A 21,718-nucleotide genomic window follows, 5' to 3' on the forward strand; every position below is an offset into this window, starting at 1 on the left:
AAAAGAACACCAGATTTTGCATGTTCAATTTGAACAATATAAAACATATTTTGTGGAGTTTTTGCCTCAATGCTGCTGTTGTCATGGAGACAAACAGGTTTGGGGAGTAAATGTCAAACATAAAATAACTACTTGCATATGTTAGGCTCAAAGAAGAAGCAGGAATTTATAACCAATTTTTCAAAGCACAGACTAGGCCAGGGGCCTGAAACCTGTGGCTCTTCAGCGCAGTGGCTCCCTGTAGCTTCGAAAAAAAAAAAATCCATTATGTTTATTTTTTTTTCCTGAACAGTTTAGATTAATTTTTGAGTAAATTTAAGTAAAAAAAGTAAATTTAATCTGGAGCCGCAAAACTATAAATATAACTTGAACTTAAATATAAGCGAATTATAGTTTGTTGCATTTATGAAATTTAAGAACTTCATAAAAGAAAACTGTTTGACATGAAAAATTACTGCTTTAACTGCTTTGACTGCTTTTATCTGTTAAAAGGGTTTAGTGGCAGAATTTGAATCTGCTACCGTTATCTTAAATTTATAATTATTTGGTTTTGACAGACGTAGATTAAGCTTTTATCAAATGTACTGTATAAAGGGCAAGGGCTTTGTTTCTATGGCAACACAAACTAAGAGCATGCGTTTTGTGTTTTGAAACATCCTTTTTGGTCTATAAAGGCCACCATATTTGTTGTAATCTGCAGTCTCACCATTAGATGTCACTAATTTTTACACACTGGACGTGCAAAATGAACACAAATTAATGGCCCTCGTCCAAAATGTCAAAAAACACCTTTCTTGGGCAGATGTTTATACATGGTGAGGTCTCGCCAATATGAATAAACAGGAGGCCAGAAACTAACGACCAGGCTCTGAAAAGACAGACAACATCAGCAGGTGTGCGCAGGGAAGAAAAAGTGGCAAATGTCGACGGACTGAAGAGCTGCAGTCGTGCGGATCATGACAGAAAATCTTTATCGCGGCAAAGCAAAACACTCTCTTTGATGCAGAGCAAGTCAAGCATTCTCTCCAAGATGTAACACGTTTCCTCATCAATTATCAAGAGACAACGTCGTGATCAGAACCTGCACAAATTACAGCTGGGACTTAAGGTGCTTCAGAGTAATCTGCATTATTTCATGTTATATTTAAAATGAGCTGAAGCACAGTGGACTACATATGGAATGTATTTCAAATGAATGCGTTTGATGTGAGAGAGAATGTTGTACATTTTACTCCATCTCAATTATCCGAGTGGTCACAGCCACTTATTTGCACATATTTAATTCAAATCTTTATACACAATTAATTAAAGCTAAAAGCTATTTGTTCACTTATCAATTACTCAAAAAGATGAATGATTATAGTCGCTTTTCATGCACAGTTCACAGTAACAGCTTCTCTTTTGCTCTTGATTATATAAATTAGTTTTACATAATTCACTTAAATTACATTTTTTATATATTTAATGTTGATTGTGACTGTAATACTTTGAGCTCCCTATAAGTGAACAAAACAATAATGAATATGAAACTAACTATAAAGTCTAACTATAAAGTCAAATTTGATTGAGTATAAATGTTTCTGTTTATTTTTTGTATATTTTTAAGTCCTGTTACCATCTGGAAGAATTTCCCATTTTTGGGAACAACGGGATCTGGCTAACTTTTTAGCTTACTAGCTAGCTAGCTAACAATTTAACTATCAAGCTAACTAGGTAGCGAGCTAACCTGTTCTCTTTGGTTTTACTTAACTTAAGCCATATATCAAGCTAACATTTAGTTGACTATCGAGCTTACTATATAGCTAGCTAGCTGTCTATCTGGCTATCTATGTAGCTAGCTTCTAGCTAACTAGGTAGTGAGCTAACCGGTTCTCTTTGTTACACCGTCCCGCGCTTGTAATGGAGTATATGGTTTCACTTAACTGAAGCCATCTATCAAGCTATCTATTGTCTGATGATCTGGCTAACTATCCAGCTAGCCATCTATCTGGCTAACTATGAAGTAATCTATAGCTCTTTGTTTAACCGTCGAACACTTTTAATGGAGTGTGTGGTGTACTTTGAAGTGTTTTGGCTTTTTTTAACATTCCTTTTTGCTTAAGTATCCTAATAAGAGACTAGGACATGCTAACGTGCCTTTGAGTAACACACTAAATGTTGAGTTTCCTCACTTAATCATTAAACAAACACCACAAAAACAATCTTCACATCAATCAAAGACAACATGTTTTGATATGAAGTGTACACTTACAACATGTGTATTTAACTAAAGTGTATTTGAACAGGATCTCAGACTCGAGTGCACTACTGCGATGCGTTCACTAATTGCTGATGTGTTCACTGGAGTGCTTTTTACCACGACATGTGAGTACATTAGAGTGGCGGAATTAAAGTGACATACGGTGAGTGAATAATTGATATTTGGTGAAATAAAGTATTTAAATATAATTTCGTTGAAATATCAATGACATATTTTCTCATATACAATTCAACTTTGTGTTTTTCAGATATACTTAGGAAGAAGAATTTAAAAAATGGACAATTAAAAAAGCAGTTTTTTTTGTAATTTAGCCTCAGAAAACACATTAATCCTCCACTTTTTCACATCCCCATCACTGCATTATAATTAACTTCATTACTAGGACTCATTATTACACTAACATGGCGTAATATATGCTTTATTATCATTATCACCTTTATTACCGGCTGTAATTCTTAGATCAGTGAATGAGGCTCACGAATACATTTTTTTACATAATGAAAAGTATGATTAGAACATTGTTCATTTTAATCAAATCATCAAGTATTTATTGTGTTTTGCTAGTGCGGGAGTATGAGAGAGGAGAATATACTAAATCAGCTGTGAGGAAATAAGAGACTAAAATGTACTGGAGATCAAATCAGATCTGTTTTTCTCTTGATTTGATTCACTGCTGCATCATCTCCTCTGTAGGTGGATGTACACACATATATATATACACACACATACATACATACACACATTTATATACACATATATACACACACATATGTATATATATATATATATATATATATATATATATATATATATATATACACACACACACACACACACACACACACATATACTGTATACATATATATACACAGTATAGAGGCTGTAACATAAGAGATTCCTTTCCCAACTGAGACCTCTGCTGGTGAAAGTGAAGTTTCTGATTCTGTTTTGCTGTAAACTACTTCTAACCAGAGACTGGGACTCACAGACATTTAAATACATGTATTTCTCTTCCTTGTCAACACAGCTGAGGTGATAGGATATGGACTGAATATTAAATATGAATGTAAGCAATATTTTTTTCTAATAATAATACATTTGGTTCTATTGATCACATCATTATATACATTAGAATATATACATATGTATATAAGCTTGTTTAGTGTTTTAATTACAGTTGTCCATATGTAACTATTTACTTCAATCTACTTTATTCTATTTCTGTCTGGGTTTTTTTATCTATATTATATTATTTAAATGAAATCCTTAATTTGCTTGTGGATTCACATGGGATTCTACTAAGCAAGCGCACCCTTGAAAGGATTTTAAGCAAGAAGCAACTTGTGGTGTTTAAAAGTACAGCGAGAAGAAAGTACTTTTGTATTGTGTTGTCACTGATGTTCACAGGGTGCTGTAACCTGTTCATGCCTATAGGGGGCGCTTACAGACCACACGGGGCTCTTGAGGGAAATGTAGAAGAAGCTGAGTCTGTTGTTGGCAGTGTTTTTTTTACCTGCAGCCTGTTAATAAAGAAGCTAATGTTGCTAGCCTGGTTTTTCAGTCGTTTTTCACCCGAGTAACTTTTCCACACAGTCTGTGGACACACCACAATTTTGACTTTTTATCTCATATTTATGACTTAGCTATCTCATAATTCTGACTTTTTATCTCATAATTTCGACTTTTTATCTCATAATTATGATTTAGCTATCTCATAATTTTGATTTAGTATCTCATAATTTTTTTCATCAGGTGGCGGAAATGGGCTTCCATAGATTAGAGAGATTAGACAGATACAAAAAAATAGATTAGAGGGTTTAGAGAGATGAGATAGATTAGAGGCTTTAGCTAAATTCATTCATTCATATCATAGATAAAGTATATATATATTAGATAGATATATGAGATTAGATGGATAAGGTAGATTAGATAGATAAAATATAGTACAATTCACATGAAAAAGACACAGACATGTAGGCGAGCAGAGCTGTGAATTGAAACTACAAACTTCCAGTTCAAAGACAACTTGCTTGTAGCTCACAAGCCGCAGGTTTGAGAACTCTTTTTCTGGCTATTTCTGTTTTGTTTTTATTTATTTTTTCTGTGAACGCAGCAGAGGAGGGAAGTGTTGGTTTTCCTGTGGACAGATGGTGTTTCATAACACTTTATTGGACTTTGAAAAGGAAGTGGACAAATCAACAACTTCCCGTTTTAAGACGAGACAAAGTGAGACCACAAGCAAATGAACTAAAAGAACATGATGATGATGACGATGATGATGATGATGATGATGATGTGAAATCATGACACAGAAAAACCAAAAGATAGTAATTATTATTATTGTATACTAAATCATACAGTTACTGCATGGTTTATCTCACTGGACGGTCAGAGACTTGAGTAAAATGCTGTCTTTTAACAAACCACACCCTGTTATTAAATTTCACTTCCTATCTATGAAATTTAAAAAAACAAAAAGAGAAGACAGAGACAGAGCCACAGCATGAAGACTCTCATGAGCGCTTCATCGTAGAGATAGTTTCACTCTTTTTTAACAAGGACCGTGGAACTATAATCAGCTCTTTCTGTGGTATTTCCTGACTGCTTGGACATTAACAAAATGAGTCCTGGACTGGAAAAGGATGGAACAACAAACACAGGAGGAGAAAAATGTTGGAGACTCATCAGTGTTTTCTGCTGCCTGCTGAGTATCAACTCTTTGCCTCATCCCGTTACAGGATACGCGATGAAGACCTGCAAAATCAGTTACAACTTCGCCATATGTGTCAAGATGAAACTCGAGACGATTCCTCAAGATATTCCACCAACAGTGGAAGGTTTGGACTTGAGTGCAAATCGACTTTCAATCGTCCAGTTCTTAGATTTCAGAAACCTTACACTCCTCACATGGTTGGATCTCAAACACAACAAGATTGCGCTGATCCAAAAGGGTGCCTTTGCCAATCTGACTTTCCTAAAGAAGTTAAACCTCAACCAAAATAATCTTGTTGAGCTCACAGAGGATCTCTTCAATGGTCTGAACAATCTCACTGAGCTCAGAATTGCCAGTAATCTCATCAAAACCGTGGCTTCCTCGGCATTTACGTCGATGAAAAGCTTGACTTTTTTGGACATTTCTTACAACAAACTGCGGGACGTCGTAGGAGTTCATTTAGTATTACAGAACCTGCCACATCTACGCGTGCTGTACGTTAAAAATAACAATTTAACCAGTTTTCACTCGTGGGAGCTGAGCAACAGAACGCTGGAGCTCGAATCACTCGACTTGTCGCAGAATTCGATTGCTGATTTTCGGATCACCGCGGACATTTTTCCAAATCTCACCTGGTTTAATATCGGCGGCGCTCAGAGAAAGCAGCAGATGATATGGGACGTGCACGCCGAGACTGTCTTTAGTCAAGTCTCTACTCTCGATATCAGTGGGCTTCAAATGGCTTTTGCTGACATGAAATTATTATTCGGCATAGTGAACGCTTCTCTCACCTCTCTGAGGATGAATGCTATGAAAAACGATCTCAGAGCGCTGATCAATGTGTCCTGCACCGTCCCGACAATGTCCACACTGCAGCTGCGCCACAACAAACTCAGATCTGTCACCGCGGACTTGATCAAGTTGTGCATTAATTTAGCCGAGTTAGATTTAGCAGAGAATGAGATCCAAATCATTGGTGACAACGCTTTCGGATCGACGCACAACTTGAGAACCTTGAGCCTCAGCCAAAACAGGCTTTTATCCGTTCCCACTGCCATCAGGGATCTAAGTCTCGTAGAGTTGGATCTCAGCTCGAATGACATTTCCAAACTTGGATGTGAAGATTTTGTCAATCAGACGAGGATGCAACGGCTCAAACTGTACGCTAATTCAATATCAGCTCTAAAAGAATGCGTTTTTAAGGATTTAGTACGACTTCAAATTTTAAAGTTGCAGAGCAACCACATGACCCGTTTAAACGGTGCTTTCGGAAATCACTTGCCAGATCTCAGACAGCTGCTTTTACATGGAAATGAACTCACGTCATTCAAACGCGGTGAATTCAGCGGCCTGCGGTCGCTCCAGAACTTGTCTCTGCACCATAACAAACTAGAGACATTCGAAAATGGATGTTTTCTGGGTCTGACCAATCTCATCGAGTTGCTTTTACAGAACAATAATATCAAAGAAGGGGAGATAAACAAAGGTTGTTTCAACGACATGACAAATTTAAAACGACTGGATTTGAGAGAAAATCACATTAAATATGACTCTAGCGCCGCTTTGCCTCATGCGCCATTTTCTCAACTGTCCCGTCTGGAAATGTTAGCCATTCCTGCACAACACAGCAGGGGAAAGTCGCAACTGCCTTGCAACTTCCTGCAGGGTCTGACAAAGCTGTTGAGCTTCAGCGTGAGGAATAGTCAACTCCTATCTCTAGATAAAGACACGTTCATTTACACGCCACAGCTGCAAGAGCTCGACATCAGCTCCAACGATCTCAGCGATCTCTCTCCAGATTTGTTTGTCCCGATTCAGAAGCTGAAAACACTCTATATTTCCAGAACGAGCCTGGGTTCACTGTTTTTTCTCACAGAGGCCAAACTCACCCAGCTGGAGTTCCTGCAGGCGAGGAAGAATCAATATTCAGTTATCAGCGAGGAAATAATTAAGTCCCTTCCGGCTCTTGTTTATGTGGATTTCCAGGGGAACAGCTTCACCTGCAACTGTGATAACGCCTGGTTCATCAAGTGGGCGAAAGACACCAACAAAACACAAGTTTTTGACGGTTATAACTTTAAGTGCAACTACCCCGTGCAACTCAGAGGCATGAAACTTTTTGACCTGGACATCCAGCAATGCTCAGTGGACACCGAATTCATCCTCTTTGTTTCCACCACGTGTACAATCCTCCTGTTTATGGCGGTGTCCTTCGTCTACCACTTCCTGAGGGACCACCTCGTCTACATGTACTACCTCTTCCTGTCTAAGATCTTTGACCAAAGGCACAAAAATAAGCAAGTGCGCAGTCAGTATGACGCCTTCATCTCCTACAACAACCACGACGAACCCTGGGTCGTCAGAGAGCTGCTGCCCAAATTGGAGGGAGAACAGGGCTGGAGATTCTGTCTGCACCATCGAGACTTTGAACCGGGTAAGGAAGGGCTTTACACCTGCAACTCCTGGCTAAATGTAATCTATCAAGTACACCTATTTAACTGCTTCTTGGACCAAATATCTAATTATGAAATCACATGGCTGTGACTCACTGTAATTTAGAGATGTAGAAGTGGTAAAGACGACCTGCTGGAGATCAAACTGAGCGTGGCATGGTTGTTACATTACATGTCATTTAGCAGACGCTTTTATCCAAAGCGACTTACAATGGAATCAAGTACAATTAGCCAGGGGTGGAATCGAACTTGCGACCATGATGTCTTTGGTACACAAGGTAGGGTCTTAACCACTGAGCCACTCCACCCTTGTTGGCAGAAGAGCTGTGTGTCTGACACACAACCGTCTCTAGAGTTTACAAAAAATGACCCCGGACAGACTGGTTTGAAATTACAGCGAGGCAACAGCAACTCCACTGATGAATTAAAAAGCACTTGTTTGTGTTTGTGACAAAATGTCAGAAAATGTTGAGAAATGTCCATCAGCGTTTCCCCAAACCTGAAAATAATGATGTTCTCAAATGTCTTATTTGGTCAAAGGATTTTGTTTGTCATATATGGAGCAAACGAAAGAGAAAACGTTAACATTTGAGAGGCTGAAAACTCAGAGAACCCTCAATTGGCATTTTTGTCCAATATACATGAAAAAAAACACTCTTCCGAATCTGTCTGTTTGCAATCTCATCTATGCTTTGATGCGCTACGATTCTCATTTTTATACTTTAATTTCTATCCCAGGAGGTGTCATGTTCTCTGGCAGACAATTAAAAAGGGACCTCATGAGGCGACTGCTTTGCTTTTTATAACATTTCACTGTTGTTATCCTCAGGTAAACCCATCATAGAAAACATCGCGGACGCCATTTATGGAAGCAGGAAAACCATCTGTGTGATCAGTCGCAGGTACCTGAAGAGTGAGTGGTGCTCCAAGGAGATCCAGCTGGCCAGGTAACACATCAGACCAAAACCTGTATGTGTGATACAATAAGCCGTATCGTCATTATTGATACAGATATGTGTGCTCACCAAAACCTAAAGCATAAACAGCTTGGTAAACACTCACCAGTAATATCAAATAAACGATGGTCTATTGGAGCAGCAACATGAATTTTGGATTCAAGCAAAAAAACAAAATAGTCCACAAGGAACATGAACCTGGACTTCCTGGTTAGCTCACGTCAGCCTGGTTTAAGCAGGTGGGAGGGGCCGATTTAAAAAGGGAAGGAGGGAAAGTCTGGGGACATCTGGTGGATGTGTGGGGAAATGCAATAAAGGGGAAACTTCCACAGAAACCGTAGGAGTCTGAGGAAAAGATTTTTATATTTAAATTCTTGGAAGGCAGGGTGAGTTAAGGTATTCAAAATAATAATAATAATGCTACAAACAAATTTAGATCGAATGATCTAGTACAGTCAGAAAGATTTGTGTCAATATTTTCAAACAACACTTTATGAATTGAGCAAACAAAAATGAACCACAAAATCAAAATGCACAGATTGCAAATAAAATATTGATTTAATCATTCAAAAAATATTTTATTTGCAAAGATTGAAATCATTGCTCTTTTGCGTTTGCGCTCCCTCACTTTACTCCGTAGCCAATCAGCGGGCAGCTTCCTAAGGCCCCGCCCATGATCAGAATCGCAATCGCAAAAGAGTAGTAGCAAACAAAATTCCGATCATTGCAAACAAAAAAAATGCATTTCCAATCAAATAATATACAATATTTTTGAATGATTAAATCAATATTTTATTTGCAATTCATTAAGTGTTGTTTGTGTATAGAAAATATTGACACAAATATTATAATTCCAAGTACCAGAGGAAGATTGTACCAGTTTGAGAACCACGGCTTTGGGGGGGCGAAAAAAAAATTAACTACACAAAGAAAAATTCCACTGTGAAGTCCGTTTTAGCGACTAAATCAGACAAGAACATTATGAATTCATGTTTAAATGTCAACATAATGTTGCTTGTTACTAAAATTGTTGCGTTAGTAAAAGTTGAGAAAACACACTTTTGCGGCAGTTGCTAGTTGGCAATGCAAGCTTGTGAATATTGCTAAGGAATGAAGATAAGATAAACTTTTTCAATATGTCTACTATTACAAATAATTAACGTAGCACCCTAGCTAGCTAAAAAGCTTTCATGACTTTAGTCTTGTAAAAGACTTAAATCATGAAGGATATTGTAGAATGAATATTGTTAGATTATAGTCCTGAACACCAAGGCAAATACACTTGAAAGTCCCATCCTAAAGTTCTCCTCCATCTTTGTGTCTCGCTGCTAGCTTCCGCCTGTTCCACGAGCAGAAGGACGTGCTGATCCTGGTCTTCCTGGAGGAGATCCCCGCCTCGGAACTGTCTCCATACTACAATATAAGGAAGCTGCTGAAGAAGCAGACCTATCTGAGCTGGCCTCGAGCCGCAGAGCACCCCAAGCTCTTCTGGGAGAAACTGGGGAAAGCTCTGAAGCCCAAAGACGAGGACAAATTCGACCTCAACGTAATGGAGAGACGGTATTAAAAAAAAACCAACAGAAATATTTTCACTGTGGACTTTAATTTTGTTCTAAAAATTTTTACATTTAACATACTATGGTGTTGCTCAATGTCATGAACATTATCAAACAATAGTGGAGGGAAGTGAGAACTAACAATCCACTGTCCAGTGTCTACCCAACGTCCTTTCACTCTGCTCAAGGTTGGACAGAGCAAAGGTCATGGTTATCGAGTTAGAGTTAGTGGAAGAGGAAGTGGGATTAGCCTGTAAATTGTGAAAACAGATGAGTCACTTGATTCAAGCTGTTGCACTGATGTTAGCTCGTGGTTGGTTGTTAGGTTAGCACTAGCATTAGTCCCAGGCGAGTGATGAAAGCAAACGCAACTGTGAACATAAACCTATTACTGTTATTAGCAACTCTGTACAGTGAGAAAAAAGCTAACGCTACACAGACAAGTGTAGCAATTCTATATCATACGGTGGATGCTATCACAATATTGCCAAAATAAAGCAGTGGTGAAAAAGCTAAAAACAACAAATACATTTGAGCAACAAGTAAACATAAATCATCTCATTTGTCTCAGATTGTCAATACATGATATATATGTTGTAAATATAAAAACATTTAATTTAGTATATTCACCAAAGGGTTTGACAAATTGCTGGTTAAAGATATTGGCAGTTTTTTTTTGTCTGTATGTTTCAAACATTCAATCAATAATGTACTCAAATAATTATTGCTTCACATAAATCATACACAAATATATGATTAGAAAATGTACAATTAAGAACAGCGAGAAAGTGTCACTGTGCTACTGAATATTAAAAGTTGTTTATGCGATAGATTTTGACTTGGTTTTATCTGTTTTATTATTTTTATGGTTTTATTTGTGTTTTTATACTTTCTACAGTATTTTATTGTTTTATTGTTTGTCTTTAGGTCTATTAGGTCTTATTTTTAGGTTCCGAGCACACAAGGTGTAAAGGTGCCCATTACTCATGGATTTTTGAGACCACATCAGACCTGGTGAATATTTACATGTGGTTTGGTGAATTTGCATCAAAAATTGTAGGTGGGAGGGGCTATAAACTTACCCCAAAACTACTATCAGGTCATCTGGTGTCGAGTTTAACGTACATAAACTTGGTAAACACGTTCATTTTATATTATATTTGTTTTATTTATCTCTAAAGTACAGCACTTTGCTTTTGCTGTTGTTGCTGTTAAAGTGCGTTATAAATAAAGGTGGATTGGATTGGCAATTGGATGCTAATCAGTGTCTACAAGAAAGGCAGTAAAAGGTTAAAGTCCCTTTCCATACATTTGCACTCTAGTTGCTCAGGTTTCTGAAGGAAGTGAGCAAAAAACTCAACTCCTTGTGAAACAGAAGGGATTTTAATGACCTACTTTGTTTCTCCTCCACAAAGTGTATTGATGTATGTAAATAAGTAGAAATAACAGAAAAAGATGCATAGTCAATTCAGATGTATGAAAACAGAAGAAGAATAGAAGACGAATCTTGTAACAAAAACAACAAAGCGTAAACAGTGAAAACCAACACCACCCACCCTACAACTTCCCCCTAAAAGAGAAAGGACACGACAGGCAGCAGAAACAGCAAGACACTCATCGTGTCCTCTGGACTGCAGATGGACAGACGTCGTTTCCCGTCTTTATGAACAACAATAAAACAAGATTGAAAGTTTAAATTCATCAGAGCTTGATTTTCTCTTCCTTGCGCCACAGTAAGTACCTTTTTGTATATGTGAAATTTAAAAATAAATAGTGACTTTAACCAGATCATTGATGTACATTGTCCTTATGGCCTTTCCGTTTTGTTGAATTTTCAGCACTTTTTTCTTCCTCTATTCAACAACTGGGTGAAGGAAGAACAACAAAATGGGTCCTGCAGTGAAAGAGAGTGAAACAAAAGGAAGAGGAAAATCTTGTCTTATCTTGATTTACTGCCTGCTCAGTATCTGTCGTTTGTTTTCTCCCGTGACAGGATTTGCATTAAAAACTTGCCTGATGAGTTGTGACGTTGCCATTTGTGTCAAAATGAAACTCAGGGCTGTTCCTCGAGACATTCCCCCAGCCGTGAGAGGCTTCAACTTGTCTTCAAACAGGATTCCAAAAATTCAAGTCTCAGATTTTGTTAATCTACCCGTTCTGACACAGTTGGACCTCAATTTCAATGAGATTTCAGTGATAGAAAAGGGTGCATTTGTCAAACTGACTTCCCTCAAAACGCTAATACTGAGTAATAATAAACTTGTTGAGCTCGGGGAGGATGTTTTTGACGGTCTGAGCAACCTTGTAGAGCTCAGGATAGTCAGTAATCACATCAAAGCTGTGGCATGGACCTCCTTCAGGTCGACAAAAAGCTTAAAATTCCTGGACATTTCCGACAACAAACTGCATCCCATCGGAAAAGTCCGCTGCGTGTTACATCACCTGCCACATCTACACAAACTATTCCTTAAAGACAATGGATTAACCTCTTTTCACTCGTGGAAACTGACAAACAAATCACTGGAACTCAAATCCCTCGACTTGTCCCGGAATCCGATGGCAGATTTACAAATCACTGCTGATATTTTTCCAAATCTCACCTGGTTTAATATCAGTGGCTTTACCTCAAAGAATCCACTGATATGGAACGTGCAAAACGGAAGTTACCTCCGCGGAGTTTCCACTCTTGATATCAGCGGGATTCAAATGTCCTTTGTCGACGTGAAAACATTGCTCGAGACTGTAAACGCCTCACTCACGTCTCTGTCGATGAATTCTATGAAAGATAAGCTCACAGCGCGGATCCACCTCTCATGCGCCGTCCCGACGATGTCCTCGCTGCAGCTCCGCCGGAACAAACTCAAGTCTGTCACTTCAACATTGTTCAAGCTGTGCTACAACGTCACCGAGTTAGACTTGACAGAGAATAAGATACACAGTGTTTGTGACGATGCCTTCAAATCTCTGTGGAGTCTAAAGATCTTGGGTTTAGGTCACAACAAGCTTTCATCTGTACCAGGCGCCACAAGGAATCTGCCAAGCCTGGTCAAGTTGGATCTCAGCTCGAATCGTATTAGCAAACTAGTATGTGATGACTTTGCCAATCAGACAACGCTTGAATGGCTCAACCTTGATGGCAACTCAGTATCGGTGCTAACAAAATGCATTTTCAGGGACTTAGTACGACTGCAAGTTTTGAAGTTAGGGAACAACCACATGTCCAAGTTACACGGTGCCTTCACAGAGCACTTGCCAAACCTCAGACAGCTGTTTTTGAATGGAAACAAACTCACGTCATTTAAACGTGGCGAATTTAGCGGCTTACGGTCCCTCCGGAACTTGTTACTACACGGAAACAAAATAGACACACTTGAAAACGGATCTTTCATCGGTTTGACCAACCTTACCGATTTGCTCTTGCAGAACAATCACATTACAGGAAGTGAAATAAACAAAGGTTGCTTCAACGATCTTGTCAATTTGAAGAGATTGAATTTGAGGCACAATCACATCAACTATGAAAATAGCTCGGCTTTGACTCAAGCACCGTTTTCTCAGCTGTCCCGCTTGGAGACGCTCGCTCTTCCATCTCAGCGCTGCAGGCTGAAAACTCACCTGCCGTGTAACTTTCTCCAAGGTTTGAGAAACCTGTTAGTTTTCAACATCAAGAACATCAGACTTTTGTCCTTGCACAAAGACATGTTCACGTACACGCCTCGGCTGCAGCAGCTCAACATTGACACAAACAACCTCAAGCATCTCCACCCAGATTTGTTTTCACCGATTCAGGACCTTAAAAGTCTTTACATCTCGAGAACGAGTCTTCCGTCTCTGGATTTTCTCATTCACGCCAACCTTACCAAGCTTGAGTTTTTGAAGGCAAGACAGAACAACTACTCAGTCATCAGTGAGGAGATAATAAAGTCCGTACCTGCTTTAGTTTATGCTGATTTTCAGTGGAACAGCTTCACCTGTGACTGTAACAACGCCTGGTTCCTCCACTGGGCCAAAGACAACAACCAAACACAAGTTTTTGACGCCTACAACTTTGAGTGCAGCTATCCTGCACATCTTAAGGGTATGAAACTGTTGGACCTCAATGTCTCGTCCTGCTCGGTGGACATTGAATTCATCCTCTTTATCTTCACCGCGTGTGCGATCCTCTTGATTATGGTGGTGTCCTTCACCTACCATTTCCTGAGGTGGCACCTGGTCTACGCCTACTACCTCTTCTTGGCTTTGCTCTTTGACTCACAGCGTAAGAACAAACAAGGTCCGAGTCAGTATGACGCCTTCATCTCCTACAACACCCATGATGAACCCTGGGTCATCAAAGAGCTGCTGCCCAAACTGGAGGGAGAACAGGGCTGGAGATTGTGTCTGCACCATCGAGACTTTGAACCAGGTAAGAAAGTGCTTTGCACCTGCACCTGCAACTGCACTACGGTCGTTTTCACACCTGAAACACGATGACGACAGGTGAATGAATGATGAGGACAGGTGAGGACAGGTGAATGATGATGAGGACAAGTGAATGAATGGTCAGGTGAGGACAGGTGAATCATGTGGACAGATTAATGAGGAGGACAGGTGAACGTTAAGGACAGGTGAATGAATGATGAGGACAGGGGAATTGGTGTTAATTAAGGTCCCTGAGTGAGTGACATTTGAAACCGTTGATCCATTTGACTGATAAAGTGTATTTACTGTACATTACTTTGTAAAAGTTTTGCCGTTATGCAAAACAATTCATGTGAGATTTGTGTTCCCTTGTCCTTTTTGCACAACACAAGAAAGAACCTTGTTAAAAAAGTAACTTAGTAAGATTTGAAACAAGCTACTTTTTTTACTTTAACTTGAGAATACTTTTTAGACCAATACTTTTACTTGTACTTATCCAAGTAGTGGTAAAATCTTATCAAAGTAGTGGTACTTAGAGTAGAATAGTGATTTTTAAGGAACAGTTCTATACCGTATATTGGTCACTTTTGAAACACAACAGTAGAGGGCGCTGTTTGTCCTTGCACCAAACCACAGCCTGGCTAATCTTTTTTTCCCTCAGGTAAACCTATCATTGAAAACATCACAGACGCTATTTATAGAAGCAGGAAAACCATCTGTGTGATCAGCCGCAGATACCTGGAGAGTGAGTGGTGCTCCAGGGAGATCCAGGTGGCCAGGTAAAGAGAGCGTCATCTCAGAGCTTTTCAAATCATGTCCACGTGTATTCTTTAGTGACCTCTCATCCGTCCATAGCTTCCGTCTGTATGACGAGCAGAAGGACGTGCTGATCCTGGTCTTCCTGGAGGATGTCCCCACCTCTCAGCTGTCTCCTTACTACCGCATGAGGAAGCTGCTGAAGAAGCAGACCTATCTGAGCTGGCCTCGAGCAGAGGAGCACACCGAGCTCTTCTGGGAGAAACTGAGACAGGCTCTGAGGACCAAGGAGGGCGACGATGGAGAAGACAATCTCCTCAACAATATGGGGGACAGACATTCATTAATATGAAATACTGTCCTCTAGGTTTTTACAAGCTCAAACCTTCACTGGACACCGGTTTGAATTGTTTGGACTGTTTTTTTTTGGATAAGATGGTGTTGTTTTACATTCTTGATGCACTTTGTTTTTTGACTTTTCTGATGTTACGTCAATGAATCCATGTCATTTTAACCAGTAACAGGTGGAGATGTATTCGTTAAAATTAAATTTAGATTTTTACCAATAATTTTGTATAAATTAATTAATTATTAATAATTTGTGAAAAGAAAATCACAAAAAATTGTAAAAAAAAAAAGAAAAAGAAAAATTAGGAAAATAGAAAAGTTCCATTTTCTGTCTTTAAGTCTTTTATTGCTGCATATTTAGTTTTTCCATTTCCATGGATTTTAACATTTACATTTTTCCCATTTTCCAATAAAAGTTTATTCACTTACTTCTATATCAATCTCATGTTGTGTCATTTCTGTTAAATGGCACGTGTTAAAGGGTTGCATTCGTGGTAAGAAACAAACATGCACATACAATCGTGTTAGTGAACATCTGTTGTTGTTTTTTAATAAATTCATATGTAAGTTACAATAAAATGTAAAAAAAAAAACACAATGAAAACAATGCATCGCAGCTATAGCCACTACACTTCCCTGTTTATAAAACAGAACACTAAAATGCGTAAGTAACACAAAAATCATACACATACAGTATTATATAATATCTAGGCTTTTATTTTTTTGGTGCTGGAATGAGTAGAATAAAGTTATATATTCAGCTGAGTTTATTGTAGTATTTTCTCCTTGGTGATCTGAGCTATTCTCCTCTTCATGTCACTGAACAGAAAAAAAACAAAATAAATTAAACATTTCAGGAGGTTGTTGAGGACAAAATGAAAAGTAACAGAATAGTTACTATTACAATAATACAATGAAATGGAAAATGTTTGTACTCACTCCACACACTTCATTGCTCTCTGAGTCCAGCTCTTTGAAGGGTCAGCACACACAAACCTCCCTGGACGGTGGAAGCTGTGGGGAATAAAAGCGGGAAAGTTTCACATGAGGTAATGTTTCACTGCGGCACATATTTACACACACACACACACACTCTTTAACCACAGGGAAAACACAGATAAGGACATGTGCTGCATAGTTCACATACACACACATACTTTCACCTGGATAATAACTTCATTCATTCACAGTCAATTATGTAATGTTTGTGGTCGGAGGGAAAAGAAAAAATCTGCTCTGAATGATTTAACCCTTTAACACCTGGAGTTTTTTGCTTGGATAATAACTGCCAGAGAATGTCCTGTGAGTAAGTGCTTTTGCCCATTTTTCCAGAATAACTTTCAATATCTGGCAGTTATTTACAATTTACCGCATGTTAAAATAGTGTTTTGACAATTTAAAATGAAGAAAAACAAAACATTTTGTGTTCAATTTAAAATTTGAACAGTACAAACAGATATTAACACTAACATTTAAGTCTCTAAAATTGGAAACTATTCTTCCAACTGTCTCCTCTCTGGTGAAAAAGACACTGATCTCAGTCTTTACATATAATTTGTTTTTATCTCCTTTTCTTTTCTATTTTCTTTCATAAACCAAACCTAATCATATACTGTAAAAAAAAAGAAAAAAGAAGCTCCATACGTTAATTTAGCTGGTGTTGCATGTTACACGGTCACAGTTGATGAGTCATGCAATCGCCTGTTTTTAATTAACTTCCCTCGGGATACACTTTGCAATTATTAACTGATAAGTCAACAACTACAGTAGGTTTAATAAGTCATTAACCAGTTAGAGTCTTACATGAGAACATTTTTTAATGGTTGTCATATTTCTATTAATTTAGATTCTGACACTCATTGACAATCATTGTTCCTATCATTTCCAAGCTCAGCGCTAAATTGATCTTTTTGCTGACTAAATATCAATGAATGACCTTGATAATGTTTATCAGGTCAGAGCCATTCAGAGGGCAAGGGCCATTCTGGCAAACCCTCTTCACCCTCTTCATGCAGAGTTACGACTCCTCCCATCTAAGAGGAGGTACACATTCCCTTGTCAGGCCAAATCAAACAGATATTTAAAATCCTTTGTCCCGTCTGCCGTTAGATTCCTTAATACGCTGTAGGCGAACCTGTTGGGAAGGATGTACAGTACTGTTATCTGTGATGACTATGTGTATTTATATGTATTTATTGTGTCATGTGTGTGCTATGTGAGCTCTACTGTGTTGAACTTTTGCTGTAAACCAAATTGCCCTTCGGGGACATTAAAGATTTTCAAATCAAATCAAATCAAAACACCTGCTCGGTTTAATTCACCATTCAACCCATTTCCCCTCTTGTTCCCTGTGGCTCTGTGTGAATTTCCGACTCTTTACTTACATGATGGCGTTGATGTCGCACGAAGTGTTTATGGTCTGGACGGTGTAATCCAGCAACCGTCTGCACGACAAGTGGCGCTTGGTGTACATCAAGCAGCAAGCTGAGGAAAGATAAGTAAAAAGACAAATGAATTTTTTGATGATAAAATTCAAATTTTCTGGCATGAAAACTACAAATCACAAGTCTTAAAACCTGCGGATAGAAACCTTATCTGCAAATTAACGCAGTGTTTTGCCAGATTTTCTATCTGAGCACCCACATTTTAAAGATATAAATCATGACAAAAGTTAGATAGATATCCTGATGTACAAAAATTTTTATCTGATACTATCCAAACATCCTATATATGTTATATTCACTATGTAAACATAGTTAACAGCTCAATATCAGACTGATATTGGTATTAGTTAATACTCAAGTTTGTGATATCACACAGGAAAATGTGATTATCAGAAATAATCGCAAAATATGGGGAAAATTCTCCCAAATTTGTTTGGGAGAATCACTGGATCAGATATTGGACATAAAACAAAATCCATTAGTAGTCTGTATCGGACTGATATTGGTATCTGATATGTGATATTGGACACGAAAAAGTGGCATCGTATAGGGCTGAACAATTAGGTTTTGTCAAAAAGTCAAGAATAAGCGCAATTAGATATTGATTCAAAATCGCTCAGGCGTGGTATCGTACCGTCGCTAGACAAGAACAAAATTTGGGGAAAAAGTAAAAATAATCTCAGCTCTTGTATGGTACCGTCCCCGAGACAAGAGCAAAAAAATTTCCAAATTTGTGTGGGGAACCCAAAAAAAAAATCTGGGGGTGTCCCCAACCCAGTCTTTGGGAACCACTCACCTGTGGACTGTGTGCTGCGGATGAAGGTGCTGAGGATGACGATGGTGCACAGGGCTGCCATGACACGCATGTTGCTGTTGCTGCTGCTGCTTGTCATGTTGACTCGTTGTGGAGTGAAGAGTTGAGAGTGTGACAGACACAGCGGTGAGTGGCGCTCTTAAGTAGGACTCGCCTGGGATTTCCCCCGTCATTCTGCAGGGTTGTATACACCTGTGTGTGTGTGTGTGTGTGTGTGTGTGTGTGTGTGAGACTGGCACCAAGCCAGATTTACCTGTATCAGGCAAATCTGAGTTTTGCATATTGAGAATTGGAGACGTGACGTCAAGCCACACCTTGATTCTACCATTTGTTTCTTTTATATACTTAATTAATCCCCTAAGGGAAAGTATTTCTCTGCATTATATTTATATAATGGGAAAAATCCTCTCAGAAATAACCATTTATTATTGAAATGAATGACTTTATTCCTCCCCCAGGGGGAAAACACAGATTCACAACAGCTCAGTTAAGAAAATGAGAATAAAAATAAAAATAAAAATAAAAATAGTAAGAAAATTACCAAAAAAAATAAAAAGTAAAAAATAATAAAATTACACTCTAATATAGAGTAGTATCAGGGGTAAGTAGGAAAGTGAGTGGACATTTACGAGGAGTTAAATATCCGAACAGCAGTGGAGATGAAGGACTTTCGGTAGCGCTCTGTCCTACACTACCTACATTACATGTTTATTCTCTAATATCAAGGCTTTTACTCCGGGCCATAACATTAAAAGTGTGTAATTAAAAAAATAAAACTCTCATTTAAAGGTCCACTATGTAAGATTTAGTGACACTCAATGATGAGATTGTTGAATTTTTGAACACATTTTTAACATTTCTGTCCAGTGCCTAAGAATTAGTGACATCTAGTGGTGAGACATGCCAGAAAAAAAATAGTTCTTTGTGGAAACATGGTGAGCAAAGGTAAGGGTTATTTTTTTTAACTGCATTGGATTGGAGATGATTGCTTAAGTTAGTGATTTCAATTCAAACAATTTGTGTAAAACATGTGTACGTGAAACATTTTTAAAAACTTAATAAAAGCTTCTTCTTTTCCATTTTTGTTAGCCCCTCCCACTTCCAATTTTTTACGATTAATCTGAGTGAAAATTACTATTTGAGTCAGAGGACGACACCCCCACTTACTCTCGACAAGTTATTCAATAACGGCCAGTATTTCATTAAAAAAGTGACTGACTGTGATTTAGTGCGTTTGTGGTGAAAAGTGTGCTGGATTGCCACTTAAAACCCTCCTACACAATCGAAAGTGAGATATGAGAAGAGATTAGTGGCACATACTCCAGATAAAGACACCTCAGCAATAAAGAGGAAATATAAATTAGTGCCTTTGTTTAGTGGAAAAGTCTCTCGGTTTCCTCACCGGCGGCGATTTTTATTTTGAGATCAAATATGAGGACACACACATTCAAACGCCTCATTCATGTCCACACATGTCTGACATTAGGTTTGCTGCAATAGCTTTGTCATACTTTCTATTGTGGACGTAAATGCCTTTGGGGTTTGCCGACTGGCCGACTGACCTTGACCAAGAGGCAGTCGGTCAGATTACGTCATAAAAGAAGCCGCACCTCGTTTTTTCATGCTGTCATTCATCAGTTACAACCGTTTTTTTTAGTAATTTGTCAACAACTGGATGGCTCAAACTCTGAAAATGGTAATAAAGTAAGAAATTCAGTACCGAGACATGAAATCTTGAACACTGGTCAATAAATATTGTATGAAACCATGAAAAATGTGTCAAAACTCTGATCCAAATTTCAGAAAACATGTGAAATACAGAAGGTGAAATAAGAGCAGCTCACAAACGCCCAGGTGAGTGAACATAATGAGGTATGCAGCATAATCGTTTCCTTGTTGGTGATGCAACTGCAGATTGTAATGGAGTTTGAATTTACCTACAGTAATCTGTAATCCAGTTTTAAAAACACACGCATGCGTGTCATGTGTGAGTTCATATATACATGTTATAATAAGATTAAATGTAATAAAGTATTGGCATGATTTAATCATGACTTCTTTATATATATCATGTATACAGTAGGTAATGTGACCGCACATGTGTAGACTGGTATGACAAGTATGTGACACATACTTGTGTCACATACTTGTGCAATACCTGATGAACCTGATAGTGACGAGATGATGTCCTTTTAACTCAGGTGTGCATTTACCTTTAAGTGTCCTGCTCAGGGACAAGTAGATTTATTGGTGGCTCAGTGGTAAAACATTAAAAATATATATTTTTAAAACGATTTTATATATATAAAAAAATAAAAAAAATAAAGAAGAATTCTTCAATTCTTGCCAAATTTAAATAATTTGGGCCTTTAATGTCAACAGTCCAAATGTGTGGTTTCAGTTTTAAGATTCACATACAGTAGTATATTTTTACAGTATTTTTTTATGTGTACATTGGCTTCCTGGATTAGATTTGAACCATTTGAAAATAACTATAACAAGGGTAAATGGAGCCTGTGAGTTGTGTAATGTGACCCCACATGTGTAACTACAACTCATATCATACTTAATTGTAGAAACCAACCTGACATAAGTCAGGATTTGTTTAAATGTTGCATCAGAAACTACAAACTAAAAAATGAAAATATTTACTAGTGTAATTGACTTGAATTTCATAGTGTATTTATCTAATCGCACCATTTTTTGGACTTACAGTATTTACTTATTAAGGCTGAAGATACTTAAGATAATTTGACTTGTTTCAAGGTATTTCAAGGTTTTTTTCTAGTGCCATTTTCTTACTGCACTGGCAGATCATTTTGCTGGATTTTTCCACCTAAAATTGGTTATATTTTCTTGTTTTTTAAAAAACATATTTTTAAAAGGCATTTTTTGCAGTATTATCTTCAATTCCTGACAAAATGTCAATTATTTGGTGCGAATGAATCACTTTTTAGTTGTTTTACAGGGTGAATTACAGTATATATCATTAATGTCATAGCCTTTGACCAAATGTT

General features: G+C 38.0%; 3 protein-coding genes across 4 annotated transcripts; 2 read left to right on the forward strand and 1 right to left on the reverse strand.

Annotated features, from left to right (window-relative positions):
• The first annotated feature begins 4,753 nt into the window (after nucleotides 1–4,753).
• Nucleotides 4,754–10,768, forward strand: LOC122786423 (toll-like receptor 13). Its single transcript, XM_044052754.1, has 3 exons — nucleotides 4,754–7,407; nucleotides 8,256–8,373; nucleotides 9,715–10,768. The coding sequence occupies exons 1-3, from the start codon at nucleotides 4,881–4,883 to the stop codon at nucleotides 9,947–9,949; spliced, it is 2,880 nt and encodes a 959-aa protein (XP_043908689.1). The 5' UTR covers nucleotides 4,754–4,880; the 3' UTR covers nucleotides 9,950–10,768.
• Nucleotides 10,769–11,507: 739 nt separating this feature from the next.
• On the forward strand, nucleotides 11,508–15,652 carry tlr22 (toll-like receptor 22). Of its 2 annotated transcripts, none has more exons than XM_044019390.1 (4): nucleotides 11,508–11,671; nucleotides 11,777–14,343; nucleotides 15,001–15,118; nucleotides 15,217–15,303. In XM_044019390.1, the coding sequence occupies exons 2-4, from the start codon at nucleotides 11,826–11,828 to the stop codon at nucleotides 15,227–15,229; spliced, it is 2,649 nt and encodes an 882-aa protein (XP_043875325.1). In that variant the 5' UTR covers nucleotides 11,508–11,671; nucleotides 11,777–11,825; the 3' UTR covers nucleotides 15,230–15,303. The 2 variants fall into 2 exon arrangements, with proteins under 2 accessions (XP_043875325.1, XP_043875251.1); XM_044019316.1 differs by having other exon boundaries at nucleotides 11,509–11,671; nucleotides 15,195–15,652.
• A 492-nt stretch (nucleotides 15,653–16,144) lies between these two features.
• Nucleotides 16,145–18,830, reverse strand: ccl20b (chemokine (C-C motif) ligand 20b). Its single transcript, XM_044019501.1, has 4 exons — nucleotides 18,684–18,830; nucleotides 17,828–17,927; nucleotides 16,383–16,457; nucleotides 16,145–16,262 (listed from the first exon to the last, which is right to left on the reverse strand). The coding sequence occupies exons 1-4, from the start codon at nucleotides 18,778–18,780 to the stop codon at nucleotides 16,211–16,213; spliced, it is 324 nt and encodes a 107-aa protein (XP_043875436.1). The 5' UTR covers nucleotides 18,781–18,830; the 3' UTR covers nucleotides 16,145–16,210.
• Nucleotides 18,831–21,718: the final 2,888 nt, after the last annotated feature.

Source organism: Solea senegalensis, linkage group LG1, assembly GCF_019176455.1.
Source record: "Solea senegalensis isolate Sse05_10M linkage group LG1, IFAPA_SoseM_1, whole genome shotgun sequence".
NCBI lineage: Eukaryota > Metazoa > Chordata > Actinopteri > Pleuronectiformes > Soleidae > Solea > Solea senegalensis.

Bases quoted from the DNA above. Each gene is read 5' to 3' on its own strand.
- ccl20b (XM_044019501.1), bottom strand. From the start codon at position 18,780: ATGACAAGCAGCAGCAGCAACAGCAACATGCGTGTCATGGCAGCCCTG. The intron at 17,928-18,683 runs GTGAGTGGTTCC...ATCTTTCCTCAG, and splicing joins CCGCAGCACACAGTCCACAG to CTTGCTGCTTGATGTACACC. The intron at 16,458-17,827 runs GTAAGTAAAGAG...TATTCCCCACAG, and splicing joins TGCGACATCAACGCCATCAT to CTTCCACCGTCCAGGGAGGT.
- tlr22 (XM_044019316.1), top strand. From the start codon at position 11,826: ATGGGTCCTGCAGTGAAAGAGAGTGAAACAAAAGGAAGAGGAAAATCT. The intron at 14,344-15,000 runs GTAAGAAAGTGC...TTTTTCCCTCAG, and splicing joins CCATCGAGACTTTGAACCAG to GTAAACCTATCATTGAAAAC. The intron at 15,119-15,194 runs GTAAAGAGAGCG...ATCCGTCCATAG, and splicing joins AGGGAGATCCAGGTGGCCAG to CTTCCGTCTGTATGACGAGC.
- LOC122786423 (XM_044052754.1), top strand. From the start codon at position 4,881: ATGAGTCCTGGACTGGAAAAGGATGGAACAACAAACACAGGAGGAGAA. The intron at 7,408-8,255 runs GTAAGGAAGGGC...TGTTATCCTCAG, and splicing joins CCATCGAGACTTTGAACCGG to GTAAACCCATCATAGAAAAC. The intron at 8,374-9,714 runs GTAACACATCAG...TCTCGCTGCTAG, and splicing joins AAGGAGATCCAGCTGGCCAG to CTTCCGCCTGTTCCACGAGC.